A 24,231-nucleotide genomic window follows, 5' to 3' on the forward strand; every position below is an offset into this window, starting at 1 on the left:
TTAAATACTATATTTATAAGCTCATATGAGTTATCGATAATGTCTTATTTTAAACTGTTAATGTAGATATAAAATATTGATGACTATAAATGATGAAAATATTGAAACTCGGGGGTTACATTGTTCGAAAATATTGTAAATTTTTTTATTAGTTGCAATGTTAAATATTATATTGATTGCATAACTAAACATGTAATAGTTTTTCTTTCAAATAATATATATTATCAATTATTATAAAATATATTTTATTTAAAGAACGAAAATACTTCAATAAAAGGATGATAATGGCCCGGGTCTAAACTTAGTCTTGTATTAAACCTGCTCCGGAGAGACGAGGTTAGACTCGCCCAAACGTTTTCACAAACAGGTCCGAGTGGGTCTTTTCGCGTTTGGCCAGACCCACCATAGAAATAGCTATTAATAAAGATGATAAGAATATTGATTTTTTCATAGAAAAAAAAATAGTGCGTGATAAATAGAAAAAGAATCGTGAAATAGATAAAAACAAATTCAACATATAGAGGAAAAAATATTTATTAATAATTTAAATTACGGTTTATTATTATTATTATTATTATTATTATTATTATTATTATTATTATTATTATTATTATTACGTAAATCAATACTCGTAAAACAAGTAATTAACACATAAATTAAAACATTACAAAATAAATATTTTATTTAATTTGATTAACATATCTCAATTATTAGCAAATACATAATAAATCATATCGATTCAAAGCATACATACATATATAAGAAAGAAAATAAAACAAATGCATGGTATTAAACATATCGTACTTGCTCAATATTAATCAACCAAATGATGGAAACTCGATTTAATAATTGATTTTTTCACAGAGAAATAAAAAACGTATGGTAAATGAAAAAAAAAAGTGAGAGAGAAAAATTCAAAATATAAAAGAAAAATATAATTGAGCAATAATTTAAATTGAGGTTTAGAATGCATTATCTATATTACATTTGTTTTTTATAAATCAATAGTCACAAAATAAATAATCAACACAAAAGATAAGAAATTACAAAATAAATATTTAATTTAATTAACTTATCTCACTTATTAACAAATACAGAATAAATAATATTGCTTGAAAGCATACATATATGAGTTAGAAAATAAGACGAATTCAAGATATGAAACAAACTATAATTGCTCAAGATTAATGAAGAAAACAATAGAAAACACTAACTGTAATAATTGCATATGTTTCAATATCAATATTGTGACAAAATAAAACTACATTAAATACTATATTTATAAGCTTATATGAGTTATCGATAATGTCTTATTCTAAACTGTTAATGTATATATAAAATATTGATGACCATAAATGATGAAAATATTGAAACTCGGGGGTTACATTGTTTGAAAATATTGTAAATTTTTTTATTAGTTGCAATGTTAAATATTATATTGATTTCATAACTAAACATGTAATAGTTTTTCTTTCAAATATTATATATATTACCAATTATTATGAAATATATTTTATTTAAATTAAATAACGACAACACTTCAATAGAGGGATGATAATGGACCGGATATCTAAACTTAGCTTTGTATTAAACCCGTCCCGAAGAGACGAGTGTAGACTCGACCAAAAGTGTTCACAAACAGGTCCGGATGGGTCTTCGTGTTTGGTTAGACCCACCATATAAATTGCTATTAATAAAGATGATAAGATTAATATTGAATTTTTCATAGAAAAAAATTAATGCATGATAAATGGAAAAAAATCGTGAAAGAGATAAAAATTCAACATATAGAGGAAAAAATATTTATTAATAATTTAAATTAAGGTTTGGAATGCATTACATAATATTATTATTATTATTATTATTATTATTATTATTATTATTATTATTATTATTATTATTATTATTATTATTATTATAAACATAAATCAATACTCGTAAAACAAGTAATTAACACATAAATTAGAACATTACAAAATGAATATTTTATTTAATTTGATTAACATATCTCACTTATTAGCAAATACATAATAAATCATATCGATTCTGAGCATACATAAATAAGAAAGAAAATAAAACAAATACATGGTACCAAACATGTCATATTTGCTCAATATTAATCAACCAAATGATGGAAACTCGAGTTAATAATTGCATAAGAATCAATATCAATATTGTGCCAAAATAAAACTATATTAAACATTATATCTATAGGCTAACATGAGTTATTGATAATATATTATTTTAAACTGTTAATATATATAGCTATAGAATAACGAATTAACGATGGTTGTAAGTGATGAACATTAAAATTGTAAGCTTTTGGTAAAGTGACAAGCGATTGGTCCTACAATTGGTATCAGAGCTAAGTTTATGAGTTTGATTCTCATTGATTACAAGGAGTGCAATGAAAATTTTTGAGTGCAATAATTGTCCTTGCTGGGTAAAACAATCGAACCATGACGCTTGGCTGCTCCGCGGTTTAAAAGATTTGAGTTGCACTATTACCGCCAGTTATAGCTTTTGGTAAAGCAGCAAGCGCTTAGTCCTGTATATTGTTATAAATTATTAATAAAAGCTTCTTTATTTATAGGACAACACCACTTCAATATATTACAAGATTTTAGAGACACTAAATAAAAAAATATACATTTATTCTCAAAATAGATAAGACGGTTGAAATATAAGACGAAATGTTAACATTTTTAATTAAAAGCATTCAAAATTCGAGCAAAAATTTAGCAACAAAAATTATTGCAATAGTAGATTTCGAACAACTTAGCATGAAATTAAAAATAGAAAAATCGTCCAATAACACACTGATTATTAACGATATTGACTTACAAGTAATAGAAGATAATAACACAAGATTGGAGGTTGGAGACAATGAAATTATTTATACTCTTGCAAAGAATTATTTCAGCATGATCCAATAAAAAAATCACAGAATAAAGATAGAGAAAACAGCACAAGAATTATTATCGAAGAATATGAGAAAATTATTTTTTTAAGAATAAATAATGGACGATAAACAAAAAAATCGTGAAAGAAGAAAAAATGGTTATGTGAAGAAAAAAAAACGATGTAATTTAATTTAAAGTTTAGAATGCATTATCTGTATTATTATTATTTTTTCAAAATCAATAGTGATAAAATAATTTTTCAACACTATGTATTTTTTGTTATATTTTTTTAAAATTTTATTAATTAAATATTTCATGACATCAAATTATATATATTTTTCAATGTCTAATTTATATAAAATTATAGTATTTGTTACAACTATTATTTGCAATCACATCTATAAATTCAATTAGATTTGTAACATATAAAATCTTTAAACAATGATTCTTCACACTCATTTTATAAAAAATGTTGTAAATATCATATTACATTGAATTTATTATTTACTAAAGTATCATGAAGATTATTAACTAATGCATGTTTATCTCTTCTCTTCTCATCTCAACTCATTTATTTAACAATATTCATCGATAATAAAAAGTGTTTCCACGTGCAACGCACGTGACTTTTACTAGTTATAAAAAATATTTGAAAAAAATAAAAAAAAAATTGTATAAGCATGTAATGTGTCCGCTTAGATACTAGGTTATATATATAAATTGAGGGGGGCACATGCCCCACGGACCCTACATGACTCCGCCTTTGGATGAAATTTTTTTATATATCGCATTTCTCTTTCATCTGCGTTTGATATTTGAGATTAGACTGTGATAAAAGTATAATTCGTTGTTTGTCTTGTTTTTAATGCTACGTGAGATAACAAGAAGCCCGTTATTGAATCACTTACTAGAATCCAAACTTGGATCGCAGTATGATAAGATACTGAGTATGTACAATGAGTAAGATTACTCTTTTTTTCTAGACAATATTTCTACTCTTTACGCTAACATATATCATTGTTTACCCATTTCATTTCTCTACCGCTTGCAGACTCCATCTGCGTTGCGTCGAAGGTACAAATTTTTTTAGCCTTCTCAAATATTGTTCTTCGCTTTATGATGTTCATTCTCGTTCCGACAAGTAGAAAATGGGAATGATTTCCTCCAAGACGCTGTCTTGGTGCATGTGCATAAATTTTGTTTGATGATGATTTCTGTCACCCGAGCCAGAGCCAATAATTTTCCCCTGGTGGCCAACGATATTGAAGACACAAATCTAAGATTTGGTAAACAAACGAGGGGCTTTGGCTAGTGTCGTTTCGCTTTGCAGCCACACACATTGAACGATTACGACGAAGCATCGGTAGTTAAGAGAGTATTTGCAACTTCTAAAGATAAGTCCTTATAGATTATTTTTTAAAAAATTTGTTAAGAAAAAAAATCATGATCACTTATTTTTATATTTTGCAAATACTACCTAAGATTTGGTTGGATGGTGGGCAAAAAGTTGATTAGTTAATAGGGGTAAAATGGTCATGAAAAACAAAAAACAATTTTATCACCGACTAAAAAATACTACCAAACAAATTTTACCTATCATTTACTTAATCAAACCAAATAGCTATACATTAGTAATCTCATCACATCTATCAAACATTATCTTATAGTTTTAATATTCAAACTTAATAACTTTAATTTTTGATTTTTTTTAAAAAAAAAAAACCCCACTTCATTCTTATTTTGTTATTGACCACACACATTGCATGCTTTAGTGTATATATACTTATATATTGTCTTCTGTTTATTCAAGAAGCACCTATTTGTTTATCGAAATTATATTTCTTAGCATAATTGAATGGTTGAATGAGGAACAATTGTCACCATCGTTTGTATTCGACAAAGACAAAATATAATAATGCCTAAAAGCACAACCTATATGTGGAAAAACTAACATGCGTGGTGGTATCTCACATATTGGTCTTTGTCATGTGTCACTTTTTTCTTTTATTGCTTAGCGTTATATCTATCGTTTAAATTCTTTTAGACATTAGAAATTTCTATGTTGTTAGAATCGAGTCTCAAACTCAAACATCAAAGTTAGTCATAAACGTAGTAGAAAAGTTGATAACAAAATAACATGAAAAACAAAAGTAAAACAAAAGTGAAAGAGAGTTCAGATAACTGTATAACCTAGAGGATTTGACTGATATCAACATAATCACCGAGTTTTTTGGAAAATAAAATATAGATTGTTCCAATTTATTTCATAAAATTTACAAATCAACATTTCTTTAAATGAAAGTTAAATCTGCAGCTAAATTGAGTGAATTCTGCAAAACCTATGAACTAAGTAATGAATGCAAATTGTATGCGCAGAACCTGAGTGAGATATGCCCACAAGGACAGAAGCCTCTCATCTGCTCAACTATTTGATCACCTATATAACCATTTCTTCGAAAATACAACTCCTCACTGAATATTTAGGCGCAGAATGTATCAGACAAGACCACCAAAATCTCCACAACAACACTGTCCATCGAAAAATCTGTGCAGTCGTTTACTATCTCGAATAATAATAGTCCGGGATGTCAATCTTGAGACGACTTTTACAAAATCGTGGCAGTTCCTACACATGCTAACATTCTTAACAACTCGAATTTGTGTTGCATTTGATGTGTTGAGCAATCCAAAGGCAACAGCAAACTTTTCACTGTGATGAGCGGGCTGGACCGTGGTTTCTTCGGTTTCTTCATCTACCATTGGTGGATTTGTATCCACCTCGTACCCGAGAGGTCTTGCTCTATCGAGCAAGTCATCCAAAAGGTTTGTTACATCATTGGATCGACTTTTTTTACCATCATACTTGAACAAGTAAACCTTGTTTCGAATGGTAATCCAGCTCCAATCATTTAATTTCTCGACCTTTTCCTCTCTCATCATCTTTCTCAACCTGGAAACATCCTTCCATCGGCCGGCTGATATGTATAGATTTAACAGTAAGTGACACGTCTCTGGATCTCTTGGTTTCAGTTCAAGCAACTGTTCAGCAGCATAAAAGCACAATTCGGTCTTCCCTTGACTTCTGCAACCCGCTATCAAAATTGACCATATAAACTCATTGGGAGTTAGATTGTTTTTCTTGATAAAATCAAATGCTTCTTCGATACGACCTAACCTAACAAACATATCAATCAGACATGCATGATGGTCCATCACAGGGTTTATTTTATACTCATTTCTCATCTTATCATAATAGGCTAAGGCCTCGTCAACCATTCCAGCTTGGCTACAGGCTGAGAGAACACCAACGAAAGTGATCTTGTTTGGCCTAGCTCCTACAAATCTCATGTCCTCAAAAAGGTGCAATGCCTGTTGTGGCCGTGCATGTTGTGCAAATGCTGTGATCATGGACGTCCAAGAAATTAAAGTTCTTTTAGACATCTCCACAAAAGCTTTACTTGCTCCATTGATACTTCCACATTTGTTATACATGTTAACTAAGGACGTTGCCAAGACTACATCAGACAAAAATCCTCTTTTTATCGATTGAGCGTGAGCTTGTTCACCTTGCTCCAATGACACTAAACTACTACATACAGTTAATACACTTGAAAAGGTATACATATCAGGTTTCATGCCAGATTTATTCATTCTACCAAAAATCTTAAGGGCTTCGGTTCCCCAGAAGGAGGCTGAAAGGGCATCCTCCGCTAGGCTAGTCATTTCTGCGTGACCGGCAATCATGGCATTCCATGTGACTAGGTTTACTTTGTTAATTCCATCAAATACTTCCTTTGCTTCAGTGATGCGGCCATTTTTCAAGTACAGATACATAATTGAGTTCCTAACGTGTAAATCAGATTCGTATCCAAGTTTAATACTCATTGAATGAACCTGAGATCCCATGCCCAAAGCCTGCATCGTGCAGCACAAACTCAATACACTGGTCAACGTGATCTCGTTTGGCTCCACCCCCTCATCAATCATCTGAGCAAACATATCCAATCCCATAGCCGAATCGCCATTGTCCCCACAAGCGGATATAATGGCAGTCCAAGAAATCACATTCTTGTCCTCAATCGAATTAAAAGCCTTGATCGCCATAGACAAACAACCACATTTGGCATACAAGCTACACAGTGCATTCCCAGCAATGGAATCACCCACAATTCGATACTTTATGACATACCCATGAATCTGCTTCCCCAAATCAATATTAGACAAATACGAGGAAGCATTCAAAACTATTCCTAGAGTATAGGCAGTTGGATACCCTCCGGCCTCCAACATTTTCTTGAAAACACCAACAGCAAGCAGAGGCTGTTGGTTATGAACATATCCGGACATCAATGAAGTCCAAGAGACAACATTCCTTTTCGGCAAGTCATCGAACACCTTTTGTGCACTTTCCATCCTCCCGCATTTTGCATAAACGTTAATGAGAAATGTAACCAGGAACAGTTCTTGGTAAAACCCAGTTTTAATTAAGTGGGCATGAATAGATTCAGCTCCTGAAACAGAATTCTTGTCCATACAATTTTGCAACAGCGGGACGTAATAAGATGACTCAAGCTTCACGTCACCTTCTTTAACCAATGAAATTGATTCTCTGAACTCCAAACTCAATGCATCAAAATCCTTTTCCAACTCCTTCGAGCTGTACTGTTTCTGCACAGAATACCAAAGGCAAAAGCATAAATTCAACACCCAGCTAACGCATTATCAAATACAATCCGTTTGACATTAAAACAAAATGATAAAGATCGTACCTTTTCAAATGGTGCGGAAGGAGAAGAGTGTTTCTTGAAATCTGGGTCCAGTTTCATAGAGTTGCCTACCACAACTGAAGGCAGAGAAGCCATGAAACTGGATTGCTTCGCAGGAGTATATTCTCTGTTTGATCACATTTTTACTTCGTTTGTGATATATGATGTGGGTAGAGTAATCCCTTATCTCTGTATGCTTGGATGAAATTTAGCTGTAAATTGATCCATCATCATCAAGGGAATACAATCCGGCCACGGGGGACCCATTTTTTAAAATAACTAAAAATTACGGAGACCGTTTGTATTTATTAATATTATTTTTTTTTTTGGTCGAAGTGATTTTTGTTTAAAAATCTCGAGTTCTAGTTCAAATTTGAGACCTTATATAAACTTGGTATATATCAATATACATGTGTAAACAAGATAATTAATTAAAATTATCAGACAATGCAAGTGTGTAAACGAAACATCACAAAAATGTGGATTGAGTTCTATAAATTAGTTTCTAAATTCTTGATTTTCAAATAGAGGAGTTGGGTGAAATATGTTGTTTTGTTTAAAAACAAAATACACCGTGTTTTTTTAAAAAGACTATTACTTATACCTCCCATAATATTTATGAAAAATATCGAATATATCAAATATATACTAACATTAATTACGTCGGGGCCCCTTTAATATTTGCACCTTCTTAGATCCTATGCATACACTCAATTCCATCAAAGTAGCCACCGAAGATGGGAGAAGGAGACCATGTGGTGTTATCATGCTAGAGATTCAATCCATTTTTGAATCTGAAGCTTTCATTGACATTCAACATATGAAGCGATCGACTGATAGAGAAGAACATTTTAGCTCGTAGTTCCCTTCGAATTATAGAATGGTCCAGATTATAGAATGGTCCAATAGTGACGTCTCAATTCGGCTTAGGACAATTGTATCTCAAGATATTGTGGTTTATATTGTTGTTAACCTTCATAAAATATAAATAAATACAGACATTATGGTGGTGTTTGTAATTTTTGAAATAAATGGAGTTATTTGTTACTGTTCATGAAACTCAGTGGTAGTACATATAATGATTTGATATAACTAGATTTTAAAAAATATATATGATAAAACCTCATGGTGTTAAATGTAATTATTCCTTACATCTATTCCCGTTAAGTATTAAAAATTGCATATGCATCCTTAAAAATTTTTATTTTACTCTACATCTTTTTCCTCATCGAATGGATAATTGTAAGATCAGTGCATCTTAGAAAAGACATGTATATATAAAATTCCAAAGTTTAGTTAGATATTTTTTTATAACTGTTATAGATATCAAAGGAGATCGACGTAATTAACCCTTTTAACAAAAATATTAGCTCGGAGTAGGAAGACACTGATGTCTGTTCATCTGTATATTGGTCGGAATCTACAAAATATGATAATCATCTCTATCATGTATGTATGTTTCGTGATCTAATAATTAGTCGATACACCGCATTCATTTCCCATATAATCAGCCAAAAACAAGAACGTAAGCCGTATCTAAATTATTGCAACAAAAGTAGTTTTGTTCATTTCATGAAACTTTATGATTATAAAGAATGAATAACTTGGTAGTGGCAAAAGTGGTAACAAGTCCCCATGATAAAGATTTGTTCTTTAAGAGGCTCATTAAAGAAGTCTATGCCTCTGGGCATCAATAAAATCTGCAAAGTATAGAAAAGGGTTAGTTCGATCCTAACCCATGGGGTAGGTGGAAGTATGTGATTGGTGCAAATCATGTGGGTCCCACATAATTATGTGGGGGCCACATAATTTGCACCAATCACAAAAGTCCACATCACCCATGGGGTATTACCGAATTATCCATAGAAAAGGGTCAATTCTGAAAAGGTCTTTTTGTTAAAAATAAAAATGGCTTTCTAATTTATTCAAGAAGACGAGAATAGATTCCACCCACTGTTACCGGAATTCCGGCCATTTCATTCAAAGTAAATTATGCAATCCGGGAAATTGTTTGCAAGAGGCTAATTCTCAATGACACTTCGCAATATACTAACACATGCTTTCGTGATCTGAATAAAAAGAAATCAATTAACGCATAACTTTTCTTAATCTGGATTAACACAAGCCATCAAAATGCCATTTACCTCGTGGAGAACCCGGTTGGTTTCACTCCTTGTATTTCATTGTTTCTTTCTCAAAACCAATTGTAGGGAATTGTTTCGCGTAATCTTCAACTTCCAGACGCAGCTTTCTGATTGAAGATTGATGAGCATCGGACTGCATAGACGTCACAAAATCCTTTAACTTTGTTCCTGAAAATTGTGACAAAGTATTTATTAGAATCAAACTAGATGAATGGAAAAACTCTGGTTACATCGCGACATCGCGTCATTTCTGACATGTATGTCGCTCTGAACAGAAAGGAAAATGGTAGAGAAAATAGCAAAACTAAGAACCATTTGTATCAGCCTTAACCCTGAGGGCTATCTGTACAGCAGCATCAAAGAACTCTGCAACTTTTACAAAGTCTTCTTCAATGAAGCCCCTTGACGTTAGAGCAGGAGTTCCTATCAGATGGCAAGGAGCTTATCAGGATTTCTTAAAGTGATTACAAAGCAATGGCTGCAGTACAAAAAAGGCGAAAAGGCGTACCCATACGAATCCCTCCAGGTACCATGGCAGACACGTCTCCAGGTACAGTATTTTTATTGGCTGCTATATGTACAGCCTCCAAAACCTTTTCCACTCTTGATCCATCAATACTCTGTACGAATGAAGATCACATCCCAAAACATTTTACAACATTAAGATTTAAAATTTAGGCAAGGGAATGTAGAGGAAAGTGAGATTTACTAGTCCAAGAAAACTTTTTAGAGTAGTTAAATATCGTGACAAAAAGATGAAAACATAAGATAGAAATTTATAACATTGCTCGTCGTCATTTTTTAAAGTTCCTTTCATTCTTGGTTTCTACAAAAAAAATCAAAGATAATCCTCCATATTTACTTTGCAGCAATTTAAGACCAAAAAGAGCCTCAGAACAAAAAACAAAACAACTTTTTTAAAAAAAATAAATAAATAAAGGTTGGCACTGGTTCAAAATTGAAAATATGCAATCAAATGTGCTGGCACAGTTCAAGGATTCTTCTCAAAATTGTAACATAATGAGCTTGTAGATCAGTAAAAGTGTGTTTGTTGATTGATGTCATCAAGTAGTCTGTGAAAGTACAAATGAAAAGGCTGCGTAAGACAAAATCGAAGTCTTTTTTTTTTTTGAAGCAGGACATAAAGAGACGCCACAAAGAAAAAACGTTCAAGTGCAATAATGGTTGTTAATGTGAACCCATCTGACAATAGTTCATCCTTGGCACAGAAAGTTAATCCATTGTACAAATGTCTAAAATAAAATATACAAAAGAAATCGAAGAGTTTCCAGCTTAGCTAACATAAATTTGAGCAGTTATTCGAAAAGAAAAATCAAATATAATCACCTGAGGAAGATCAGAAATATGTTTATACCTTTTGTCTCAAATTCACCAAGACGAGATGATTATCAGTTCCACCAGACACGAGCTCATACCCTTTCTCTAACAAAGTCTGTAAAGAAATATAAACTTTTGGTTGGAACTTTGATGCTACAGGCATACTAGCACATAAACTTGTCCAAAATCAAATCTAATGATTGGAATCAAATTTGACACCATCAAAATGCACCTATTCCAGAAGACTAGCTAGGAACCTATAGACGAATGAGATGTTGGAGGTAGGGCAACATTGCATGAAAAGAGAGTCTAATCTATGCGTGTATTACCTCTGCAAACTTTGAGCAATTGCTAAGAACCTGCTCTTGATATGCTCTGTATTCTGGTGTCATGGCCTGCACTTAGATGATTAACAGAAAATCAAACAATAATTTTCTTTAATGAAAAATCAAACAGAAGGAAAAAAAAAAAACCTGTCTTAGTGCAACTGCTAAGGCAGTTATCGTGTGATTGTGAGGTCCTCCTTGAAGTCCGGGAAACACAGCTTGGTTAATTTTGTCCGCATAGTCATACATCACCTGTTAGATAAATCATAATTTTAAGTATTTCTGCGCTACAAAATATTCTAAGAACTAAATTTATTAATCAGACTGCAAGAATTTATCTGCTTCCCCACTTGCATAGCTGCATTCAGAGAAATGGGAAACAGAAGATAAAGTTGGATAAACATGATATTCAGGCGTTCTCGATTGCAAAAGGAAAAAAAAAAAAAAAAAAGTCGTGCAAAAGATGAAAGCGGTGAAAAATATATTCTATTTGAAAAACTCACTTCTTGTCCTTGTTTGTTTATCTCTTTCACTCCTTTCCTAAAGAAGATCATTGCTCCACGTGGTCCGCGCAAGGATTTATGTGTTGTAGTGGTAACTACATCAGCATACTCAAATGGTGATGGGATGACTCCACCTGCAACGAGTCCACTAATATGTGCCATGTCAGCCAACAAGATTGCCTTTTGCTTGTCACATACCTGCCAAATCATTTTATCATCATTATCATTATCATTAAAAAAAAAACCAGTCCATTAGATAAAAACGAAACAAACTCTGATGACCATTTGGAAACTACAGTCATTCATCAAATTTACCTTACGAATACGGGCATAATCATAGAGACGAGCATAAGCACTTGCACCAGCAACAATCAATTTCGGCCTGAAAAGCACTGCACTTTTTTCCAGCTGCAGTGACACAAATTGACTCTTATAGAACGAGAAAAGGCTAAAAGAAAATCTAGGAACAGTTAATTTGTTTTACCGTGCCAACAGCTTGTTGACAATATTAAACCAAACAACAAAGATTAAACATACAGACCGTAAATGACAACAATATAAATATTGCAGATAAATCTGAAATGTGTAGCCTGGATTGAAATATAATGAAGAATGCCTTAAAGATTTCAATCTACAACATCTATCTCACGTCTTCAACTCAAAATACATGGCATGGGTTCATGCTACCGACAAAAATCGCCGGAGGGTTCAACCACAAAATAATATTAATTGAATTAAATGTACAATTGTAAAAGAAGAGCATAAAGCAATTTAGTGTAAAGTGTGTCGGAGTATGGGGGTAGAAAAGAAGCAAAGGTGACAGACGATGATGATAACACGCCAATAGGAAAATCGAAATGTATTTGATACTCCCTTATGATGACAATATACTCGAAAGAAAAATTAATAGAAGGCATTGATGGACTTGAAAAGTCAAGATTTGTACCGGGAAGAATAATAATAGTTAGTTTAGCAGCAGCACTAACAAACATGTGAAATGGCTCAGGATCCATCCATGTGCTTGGTAAACAGTAATAGAATAAGAGAGAAATGGTGTTTGCTATATTTCAGTCAAAGATAATCACTAAAAAAGGTAAAGTGCCTTCAAAGTGATTTTTAGAAACCAAAATGAGGAACCTGGTCATAGTCAATATAGCCTGTGCTTTCATCCAGTCTGTAGGGCATTGTCTCGAAAAATATAGACACGGCACTTATTTTCTTTGTATCAGTCTGTAACACAACCATCAAATTTAATTAAGAGTTAATGGAGGAGACTAATGCATAGCATAAGTCGATTTCAGAAGTGGAAGCACCTGATAACCATGTGACAAATGACCACCATGTGGAAGATCAAGTGCCATGATTCTTTCATGAGGTTTCAGTAAAGCGGTATAAACTTGAAAATTGGAAGGGGATCCAGAAAGTGACTGTACATTCACTGTAAGATAAAGTGCATAATATATTTGATGAATATAGCTCATAAGGTTACCGAAACAATCAAGCTGAAAGTAGATTATAATTGGCTATACTGGAACAAATTCTTGTTTAAAAACCGTTAAAATTTCATCATCCAAACAATGGTTGGTTAGAACTCAGAAGCTTGGTTAGCAGATAAGGGTTTAGATGGAGAATCAAACTATATTATCCCTATCCCATGCTTCTCTTTGCGACAACCGTCAACAGAAATTAAGAGAATAACTATATATGGAGTACTAAAATAGATTCCCATACAACTATGCAGTTGAACCAGTAAGTCACAGTTCAAATTATAAATTTACATTTGTTTTCGATTCAGTCTGATCTTCCAAGTGTGAATACTTGACTGGTCAACTCAAATTATGTAAGTTAAAGATAAATGTTTTGAATTATTAAACTCAATGTTCTTGAGAGAGGAAATAAGGTTATGAACCTGCGTGCTTCAAGATTTTTAACATGTTTCTTACCACTGAAAACACAGTACCCCAAGACCCAAGTAACCTCAACTAAAAATTTGGTGGCTATGGTTGGTTCTTTTTGTCAATAAAGAGGGAATTCTTAGTGTTTTGCTCAAAGTGTGAGTGTACTAAATGCTATAAGTTACTATGAAATACAAACAAAATAGAGCTAACCTCCCCATTTTTCAGGATCCAACCGAAAAGCTTCTAAGGCACGCTTCTGGCATAAAGTCTCTGCCATGTCAATGTACCTTAAAATGTATAAATTCAATACCAGTATAAAAATAATAGCAAAATGTACTTGTCCATCAACATTGGAGCATTTACATTGCTCTTTAGTGAATCTAGTTTTGAAATTATGAATGCATTCTACCATTCAACTTTAAGTAGTCGCTGATTTTTTCAAGAAATGATTTTGAGAATTGTTAAGACACTTATGATCTTTGCTGCACTGGAGGTCTTAAACATAGGCCTCATCTTCGAGCTCGTAGGCAATTTTTTTTTTTTTTTGAAGCAAGCTCGTAGGCAATTGACGAGGCATAAAGTAGCATGGTTATCAATATCACCTAACAATATGCATGTGGATATAGACCATTATAACTCATACAGCATGAGCAGAATAAATATATACTTGGCTAAAAAGAAAAGGTATGTATTAACCAGAATGTATGTTCTTGTCAAAAATAAATAAAGCCCTTTTTAATGGATGAGAATATTTGAAAGTGTGCAAAACGGAAGTAGGCATACTCATTTCCTCCATAATATCTGGCTCCAGGATACCCTTCACTGTATTTGTTAGTCATAACTGATCCAACAGCTTGCATCACAGACAACGATGTAAAGTTCTCCGATGGTATAAGTTCCAGTCCCTAAGATAAAAATATTAATATAATATAAGCTAGTAACAGAACAAGAACCATTTTCTCCCAAAAAAATCTCGTCTTTACAAAACGGAACTAAAAACCAAACAGAGAAGACAAATATGATTATGTATCCAATGGAGAAATGCACATACCTTCCATTGCCTTGCCTTCTCGAGCTCAATAATGTCAGCAATCTCCGGATCCACCTCCTCCAGAGGCGCATTCAACTGTTTCGTCCACTGAAGAATCGAAATTCGAATTAAAAAGAAGAAAACAAAACAAAACAAGATCTAACTAACTCAGATTAAAAAAATACGGTAACACGGGGACTCTGCTTCTCCGCCAAGGCCTGATTCGACAGAGAAGACTGCAGAAGGAAACACCAACAGAGAAAACATCAAAATAGGTACAATAAATGCAATCACAACATTTGAAGCATCGGATTTGACGAAAGAGGACCATGTGACAACGAGACGAGGTTGTGGAGAGTGGACGCAGGGGGTTGACGGAGGAAAGCCTTCGGAATGCCATCGCCGGAGCTGCCATTGCTTCGGTTCTTCGAATCGCAAGTGCTGACTATGAATATGGGGTGTTTGTTGGAATCTTTGCTGTGTTTTCAAGGGACCGAGGGAGGGAGTGTGGAGTTGGTGGGAGATGACACACATACTATATATACATACACACACACACACTTTTATTAATATAATATATAATATATAATATATAATATAATATAATTATAATTGTAATTAATAGAATGATAATAATTGTAAGTATTTCTCTTTTTATTTTGTCTATTTCTATTTTCTTATTTAATTTAGCCTAATGACAGGCTAAATTCTCTTTGCTAGATCATAATTATCCTACGAAATGACCATGGTATTGTAATGGTTTAAGATATTATGGGAATCTAAGAGGAGGTTAAAAAATTTTTATAAGGTTCGAGGTTAATATTAAGTAGATCAGATTCATGTACTACCCTTCAGCTCGTGTTTGCCTTGAATGGCTTTTAGAGCATTGTGGGTATTTGTTTTGAATCTTGATCTACTTAATTAGTCTCGGTAAACTCCTTATATATAAATTTTTTGTAAAAAAGATTAAAATAATAATTCCTAATCTGTTCGAACCTGTTCGAACCTTCCCATGATTCTCATGTTTCAAGATCCAGAATGGTATCAGAGCCATGGAGTAGTGATATTTATGATTTAGCATATTTTATTCAAATGAATATTTTTCGTTTAAAGAATACTGTTCAAAACAGTATAACTCAAGAATATGATATTCCTCATAATCTTGATTTATTAAATAAATGGACTATTCCTAAAATAGAACCTAAAATGGTCTATCAATTAGGAACCTTTGAAAAAATTGGTCTTAAACAAATTGTTAAGACTACTGAGTCATCAATTCCTCTTAATAATGAAGAGATGGTTATTCATTTATTAAATGAAAAAGATATATTAACATTTTCTAAAGATTATAAATTTCTTCATATAGGTCTAGTACAAATTGCCTTTAGACCTCTTACTTTGGAAGGTTTACCTGAAAGCTTTATTGCAGCTTTAAGAGATGGTAGAAATTTAAATTGGAAACAATCTTTAATCGGAATAATTGAATCCAGTCTGGCTCATGGTCCAGTTTATTTTGATGTGTATCCAAATCTTTCTCTATCATTAACTGATATAAATATTTTAGATTCTTTAACATTAAATGTTAAGACTCATGGTTATAATTATTCTGTTGGAACAGAAGTCATATGTATTTGTTATCGTATTTATTATAAACCTCTTTATACTTTGAATCCGATGTGTAAAAGAATTGACAAAAAGAAAAATGAAACTGTTCTTATTGAGACTAATTTCAATAAATCTAAAATAACTACACGTAGATCTATTAAATGGGAAGAAATAGACTTTCCATCAAAGTGGACTTTTGAAAATTCTATTCCTAGAAATCCTATTTTGAATATGGATTTACAACAAGTAATACAGACTAATGAAGGATCTGTTAATATACAATTTCAAAATAAAAATTATTTGCCTATTACTAGATCTCAATCTGTTAGATCTTATATTTCTCCTCTAGATTATATAATTGATATTCCTCAATCTTCTAGAGCTTCTACTTCTCAAATTCGAGAAGAAGTTAGATCTGATTTCTCTAAAAATAAAAATATTGAAGAGGTTATTATAAACAGAAATAATATTGTTCATGGAAATGTCCAGAACATTACAGATTCAGATACTATCTCAGAAATGAATTTTGTTTAAATGGATAGTACAATCAAAATAGATTTCAGTAAAGGATCTAGAGCAAGAGCTCAGATTAATAAAGAATTCTGTGATCATAAATGGAAATCTTTTAGAAAATGGTATTTTAAGAGTTTTTCCAAAAAAGAATTTGAATATATAATTAATACTTTTTATAAAGATTGTGCAGAAAAAAATAAAATGATTTATTTTGTTCCCTGGTTTATAAAAATCTTTCTTGTTGATTATATTTCTGTTATAGAAAAAAATTATAAACTTTCTTCTGGAAATATTCAGAAATCTGTGTATCCTCCACAGAATTCTTTTCAAATAGAAAAGAATGAAAAAGTTTTAAATTTTAATGCGTTTTCAAAAATATTTGAGGATGATATGTTGTCTGTTACTATCAATCATATTAATCAACTTTTTGAAAAGCAAAATTATACTAATTTATATCTTATTCTTTTAGGAGAAGAATTGACTTCTTTAAAAAAGAATATCGATAATATTTTATTAGCCATACAACAGATCAAGCCTAATGTTCACATTGAAGAAAAGAAAGATAGAAATATAGTTTCCATAGCTTCTTCTTCTATCCAATCTCCCCCAGAAATACAAGATTTTAAATTTAAATCTTCTGTTTCTGAATTTGAAAAAATTTTATCAGAAAAATTTAAAAATATGAATATTTCTGTTATTAATAATAATGAATCATTTAGTAATAATAATACTGATGATGATGATACAGATAAAATTCAAAAAATGAAATGGGCTGATAGGCCAACTCAAAATCGTTACTACTATTCTCGTCCTACTCCTTTGGATGTTCTTAATGAAGAACAAGAGTACATTATAACAAATAGTTATAATGGGAAAAGCATTTATGAATGGAATGCTGATAGTTTAACAGATAAGCAGATTTATAATCTTGCTCATAGAATGCTTATGTATAGTACTGTTTGTAAAAGTGCTGGTAATACTGATAAGAATATAGCAAAAATGCTTATTTCTGGTTTTACAGGCCAACTTAAAGGTTGGTGGGATAATTATTTATCTCAACAACAGAAAAATGATATTTATGATTCTATTAAAATAGAGAATAATAATCAAACTGAAAATGTTGTTTATAGTCTTATAATGACTATTATTGAACATTTTACTGGTCGTTTTACTGATAATAGTGAAAATATTAGAACTCTTCTGAGTAATATGAAATGTAAGACTCTTACTGATTTCAGATGGTATAAAGATACTTTTCTTTCTAGAATTTATGAATTACCGGATTGTAATAACAATCAATGGAAAGCCAAATTTATTGATGGTCTTCCTCATCTCTTTGCTGAAAGAGTTAGAAAAATTCTTCGTAAAGATAATATTTCTATTCAGTATGATAATTATACTTATGGTAACTTAATAAGTACTTGTATTCAGGAAGGATTATCTTTATGTAATGATTTAAAATTAAATAATCAGTTAAAAAGACAAAATATTTTTGAAAGAAAACAGCTTGGTCATTTCTGTGATCAATTTGGGATTGATATACCCAAGAAGAAAATTCATAAATCTTTAGATAAACCTCATAAGAAGAGACATTTGTCTGAAAGACAAATATTGAAAAAACAAAAACGAAAAGAATTTCGGAATACTAAAAAAGATGCGAAGAAAAGACAATTTTGGAAAAAAGATAAGGATAAAAAGCCTTTAATTACTTGTCATAAATGTGGTAGACCTGGTCATTATGCTAATCAATGTTGGGCTAAGGAGAAAATTAAATCTCTTGATATCTCTGATGATATTAAAAATACTTTATATGAAATTGTCATGAAAAATTATTCTGAAGATTCTCATACTTCTGATTCTAGTCCAGATACTGATGATATTATTAATCTTGATAATGATTCTTTAAATTCTTCAGAAGATTGTGATAATTGCATTCAAGGTCAGTCTTCTAATTGTTGCAATTATATTAGTAACAATGATGATGATAATGATGAATTTTATAAGTTAAAATCTCAATTTGAAGATTTAAGTATTAATGTTTTATCTGATGATAAAATTATTGAATTTTTAAAATTAATTAAAGATCCTAATCTTCGTACTTCTATAATTGATCATATTGATAACAAAACTTCTACTAGTTATACTGATCTTTTGAAAAATGATCAGACTTATTCTTTAAAAGAAATAAGAAAACTTTTAAAAGAAAAACACAGTGTTAGTACTCCTGTAACTTTAGATAATTTAAAAATTGAAATTGATCAACTTAAACAGCAAGTTGTTATTTTACAACATGAGAATATTCGTTTTAATAGAAGGATTTCTGATTTAGAAATGCCTGAGTTAGAAAATAGTTCTAATAATGTTTCAGACCAAGAACAACATTTATCTGTTCTTAGTAAAATAAAATCTCAAAAGTGGTATACAAAAATAACCTTATTAATTGATAATAATTATAAAAAAGACTTTATTGCCTTAATTGATAGTGGAGCAGATTTAAATGTTATTCAAGAAGGAATAATACCTTCAAAATATTTTCATAAAACTTCACATTCTCTTTCTCATGCAGGAGGTGAAAAATTACAGGTTAATTATAAATTACCAAAAGCCTATATTTGTAAAAATAAGACTTGTATTCAAACAAGTTTCTTCTTAATAAAAAACCTTTCTACCCAAATCATTCTTGGTTTACCTTTTCTTTATAAAATCTATCCTATTATTTCTATAAATCCTACAGGTATAATTGGTACTTATGAAGGTAAGAATATTCACTTTCAGTTTATTACTAAACCTTATTTAAAAATTTTAAATTCTATTCAAGATCATATTGATAGAAAAATCTTTCATATTAATTCTTTAAAAGAAGAGATAAATTCTTTAACTATTGATGATACTTTGAAAAATCATAAACTACAAGATAAAATTAAATTGCTTCATAACCAATTCTCTTTAGAAATTTGTAATGATTTTCCCAATGCTTTTTGGAATCGTAAGAAACACATTGTTTCTCTTCCTTATGAAGAAAGTTTTGATGAAAAGAATATTCCTACCAAGGCAAGACCTTGTCAGATGAATTTTGAATATTTAGATTTATGTAAGAAAGAAATTCAATCTCTTCTAGATAAAAAGTTAATAACTCCTTCTCAATCTCCTTGGTCTTGTACTGCTTTTTATGTCAATAAACATTCTGAGATTGAAAGAGGTGTTCCTCGTCTAGTAATAAATTATAAACCTTTAAATAAAGTTTTAAAATGGATTAGGCATCCTATTCCTAATAAAAAAGATCTTCTTGATAGACTTTTACATGCCTTAATATTTTCTAAATTTGATTTAAAGTCAGGATTTTGGCAGATCCAAATTAATAAGGATGATAGATATAAAACTGCTTTTAATGTTCCGATAGGACATTATGAATGGAATGTTATGCCTTTTGGTCTGAAGAATGCTCCTTCAGAATTTCAGCAGATTATGAATGATATCTTTACCCCTTATAGTGACTTTATTATTGTTTACATAGATGATATTCTTATATTCTCAAAAAATATTGAAACTCATTTTAAACATTTAAACATATTTAAAACTCTTATTATTCAAAATGGATTAGTTATTTCTAAACCCAAAATGGTTTTATTTCAAACCAATATTAAATTTTTAGGTCATAATATTGATAAAGGTAATATTATTCCTATTCAAAGAAGTATAGAATTTGGTAATAAATTTCCAGATATTATTACTGATAAGACTCAATTACAAAGATTTTTAGGTAGTTTAAATTATATATCTGCCTATATTAAAAATTTAGCAAATGATACTGCTATCTTATATGATAGACTTAAGAAAAATCCTTCCCCTTGGACTGATCAGCATACTAATTCTGTCAAGAAAATTAAAGAAAAAATTAAACATATTCCTTGCTTAATGATTTCTAATCCTAGTTGGGAAAAAATTGTTGAAACAGATGCTTCTGATATAGGCTTTGGCGGTATTTTAAAACAATTAAAACCCCAAAGTAAAGAAGAATATCTTGTTAGATTTCATTCAGGGAAGTGGAATTCTGCTCAGAAAAATTACTCTACAGTTGCAAAAGAAATTCTTTCTATTGTCAAATGCATTCTGAAATTTCAGGATGAACTTTACAATCAAAAATTCATTATTAATACAGATTGCAAGTCTGCAAAATATATGTTTAATAAAGATTTTAAACATGATGTTTCTAAACAAATGTTTGCTAGATGGCAAGCTAATTTAGCTCCTTTTGATTTTGAAATTATTTATAAAAAAGGAGAAGAAAATTATCTTCCTGATTTCTTAACCCGTGAATATTTATCTAATGATGGCAGGAATGAATAGGGGTCGTGGTGAATTTTCCTCTTATAGAGGAAGAGGAGGAAGAGGAAAACCCCCAAATTATATTGCCAATGCTCCAAGGCTGATAGCTCAATTTGGAAATCAACGCCTCATAGGCCAACAAATTTCTAGTTCTTCTGATAGTAATACTATCCAAAAAAATGATCCTTTATATGATGAATTTCAAGAATTCTTAAAACAAAAAGGTAAGAATAAGGTAATTCCTGATTCTGAAGAATCTTATGCAAATATTGCAAAAGAAAATGAAAATGATTCAGTATTATATACTGAGAATAAAAATAGAGAAATCATTCTTCTTGTAGAAGAAAAAGATGAACAATGGAAAAATACTCCTTGGATTATCATGGATAGATATCTATCACATACATCATATGTTCATGGTGCTTATAAGCCAAGAGGATATTATGAAACCCTCTTAATTTCTACAAAAACGGTGGAAATTACCCATTTTCAGAGTAATACTCAGCAAACGGAAAGTTATAACTTTTCCAAATTTATTATTAAGAAAATTATTTCTATTGAAGAATGGGGAATTTCTCCACTAGCAGAAAAAGAATTCTATTCTACTCAAAAACAAATTACTTTTAAATATAACTACTGGGATTATATACAGAGTTTTTATACAACTCTATTCTATGAAAATTCAAAAAGAAAACATTCTTGGTTCTTGAAAATATGTGAAAATAATTCACATGATAATATTCCCAACTGGTTCATACACTGGTGGCAATTCTTTGGGCCTTCATCAAAAATTTTACCTGAAGAATTCAAAAATTACTTTGAAGATTGGATCCGATTCTCTCCAAGAGTTATACAGAACATGACTACAAATTGGGTCAACAATAATTTATCCTGCAATTTCTTTATTGAATTCGGTATCCCATGGATCTGGAAATGGCAACCAGAATTTGGTTATAATGATCATGGAATTCCTTGCTTATGGAGGAAGAGTTTATCAAAGTTTTGGGAAAAATTGCTCAGAAATGATCCTGAAACTGGAAAACCACATGGCATAGAGATATTACAAAAAATGGAAGAAAATATCTCTCAATACAAGAATGATTTTGCACAACAGGAGAAGGGAAAACAATCTGATGTGATAAGTCCCTTCAAAATTATCACTCAGAAATATCAAGAAATCTACTCAAAAGAACAAATGATCGACTTATATGTTGAAGAAATGAAAAAAGATTTGTTTAAAAATATTGGTAATACTGATACAAAATCTGATCAGTCCATGACTTCAACTGACAGCCACAATCAGTTTATCAAATTAATGCATATGCAAGATGGACAGGATCCCGAAGATGATGATCTTGAAGAAAATCAAATTGATGAAACTTTTGAAAAATTAAAATCATCGCTAAAGTCCAAGATTGGATGAAAAAGGAATCCTATTAGATAATATATCACTATCAACTTTTAAAGTTTGGCGGAAGTTATTCAAGATGTAATAATGCATCTTTTTATTATTTTAATAAAAGTAGTTTTATAAGTTTAGCTTGGAATCCGGGGTTGATGTCCGGCTCTTCCTATTTATAGGTATATTTTGTAAGTTTGGGGGCACGCTGGAGTTTGCTCGCCTCTCTATCTTCTCCCTTTCTCTCTCTCTCTCTCTTGTAATAAAAGCCTTTCAGAAAATAAAAGCTTGAGGTTTCTGTTTACAATTTTTGTAAGTATTTCTCTTTTTATTTTGTCTATTTCTATTTTCTTATTTAATTTAGCCTAATGACAGGCTAAATTCTCTTTGCTAGATCATAATTATCCTACGAAATGACCATGGTATTGTAATGGTTTAAGATATTATGGGAATCTAAGAGGAGGTTAAAAATTTTTTATAAGGTTCGAGGTTAATATTAAGTAGATCAGATTCATGTACTACCCTTCAGCTCGTGTTTGCCTTGAATGGCTTTTAGAGCATTGTGGGTATTTGTTTTGAATCTTGATCTACTTAATTAGTCTCGGTAAACTCCTTATATATAAATTTTTTGTAAAAAAGATTAAAATAATAATTCCTAATCTGTTCGAACCTGTTCGAACCTTCCCATGATTCTCATGTTTCAAGATCCAGAATGGAATCTGCTTATCTGTTAAACTATCAGCATTCCATTCATAAATGCTTTTCCCATTATAACTATTTGTTATAATGTACTCTTGTTCTTCATTAAGAACATCCAAAGGAGTAGGACGAGAATAGTAGTATTTATGATTTAGCATATTTTATTCAAATGAATATTTTTCGTTTAAAGAATACTGTTCAAAACAGTATAACTCAAGAATATGATATTCCTCATAATCTTGATTTATTAAATAAATGGACTATTCCTAAAATAGAACCTAAAATGGTCTATCAATTAGGAACCTTTGAAAAAATTGGTCTTAATACTGTTCAAAACAGTATAACTCAAGAATATGATATTCCTCATAATCTTGATTTATTAAATAAATGGACTATTCCTAAAATAGAACCTAAAATGGTCTATCAATTAGGAACCTTTGAAAAAATTGGTCTTAAACAAATTGTTAAGACTACTGAGTCATCAATTCCTCTTAATAATGAAGAGATGGTTATTCATTTATTAAATGAAAAAGATATATTAACATTTTCTAAAGATTATAAATTTCTTCATATAGGTCTAGTACAAATTGCCTTTAGACCTCTTACTTTGGAAGGTTTACCTGAAAGCTTTATTGCAGCTTTAAGAGATGGTAGAAATTTAAATTGGAAACAATCTTTAATCGGAATAATTGAATCCAGTCTGGCTCATGGTCCAGTTTATTTTGATGTGTATCCAAATCTTTCTCTATCATTAACTGATATAAATATTTTAGATTCTTTA

At 30.8% G+C, this 24,231-nt stretch overlaps 2 protein-coding genes across 5 annotated transcripts; both read right to left on the minus strand.

Moving 5' to 3' along the window:
* Positions 1–5,222: 5,222 nt before the first annotated feature.
* On the minus strand, positions 5,223–7,848 carry LOC140875245 (putative pentatricopeptide repeat-containing protein At5g52630). The gene is made up of 2 exons (XM_073278883.1): positions 7,673–7,848; positions 5,223–7,571 (listed from the first exon to the last, which is right to left on the minus strand). The coding sequence occupies exons 1-2, from the start codon at positions 7,763–7,765 to the stop codon at positions 5,400–5,402; spliced, it is 2,265 nt and encodes a 754-aa protein (XP_073134984.1). The 5' UTR covers positions 7,766–7,848; the 3' UTR covers positions 5,223–5,399.
* A 1,347-nt stretch (positions 7,849–9,195) lies between these two features.
* Positions 9,196–15,408, minus strand: LOC140875735 (serine hydroxymethyltransferase 1, mitochondrial-like). 4 transcript variants are annotated; one of them, XR_012148580.1, is made up of 17 exons: positions 15,237–15,408; positions 15,094–15,144; positions 14,930–15,016; positions 14,662–14,783; positions 14,089–14,165; positions 13,294–13,418; positions 13,118–13,210; positions 12,296–12,388; positions 11,981–12,178; positions 11,625–11,729; positions 11,481–11,546; positions 11,189–11,266; positions 10,322–10,433; positions 10,126–10,236; positions 9,814–9,981; positions 9,630–9,738; positions 9,196–9,369 (listed from the first exon to the last, which is right to left on the minus strand). XR_012148580.1 is itself a non-coding variant. In XM_073279511.1 (16 exons), the coding sequence occupies exons 1-15, from the start codon at positions 15,321–15,323 to the stop codon at positions 9,836–9,838; spliced, it is 1,551 nt and encodes a 516-aa protein (XP_073135612.1). In that variant the 5' UTR covers positions 15,324–15,408; the 3' UTR covers positions 9,196–9,369; positions 9,814–9,835. The 4 variants fall into 4 exon arrangements, 2 of the variants coding, with proteins under 2 accessions (XP_073135612.1, XP_073135613.1); XR_012148579.1 differs by having other exon boundaries at positions 9,630–9,981; XM_073279511.1 differs by lacking the exon at positions 9,630–9,738.
* Between the last annotated feature and the right edge of the window lie 8,823 nt (positions 15,409–24,231).

The sequence above is a fragment of the Henckelia pumila genome, chromosome 1 (genome assembly GCF_033568475.1).
Source record: "Henckelia pumila isolate YLH828 chromosome 1, ASM3356847v2, whole genome shotgun sequence".
Taxonomy (NCBI): Eukaryota; Viridiplantae; Streptophyta; class Magnoliopsida; order Lamiales; family Gesneriaceae; genus Henckelia; species Henckelia pumila.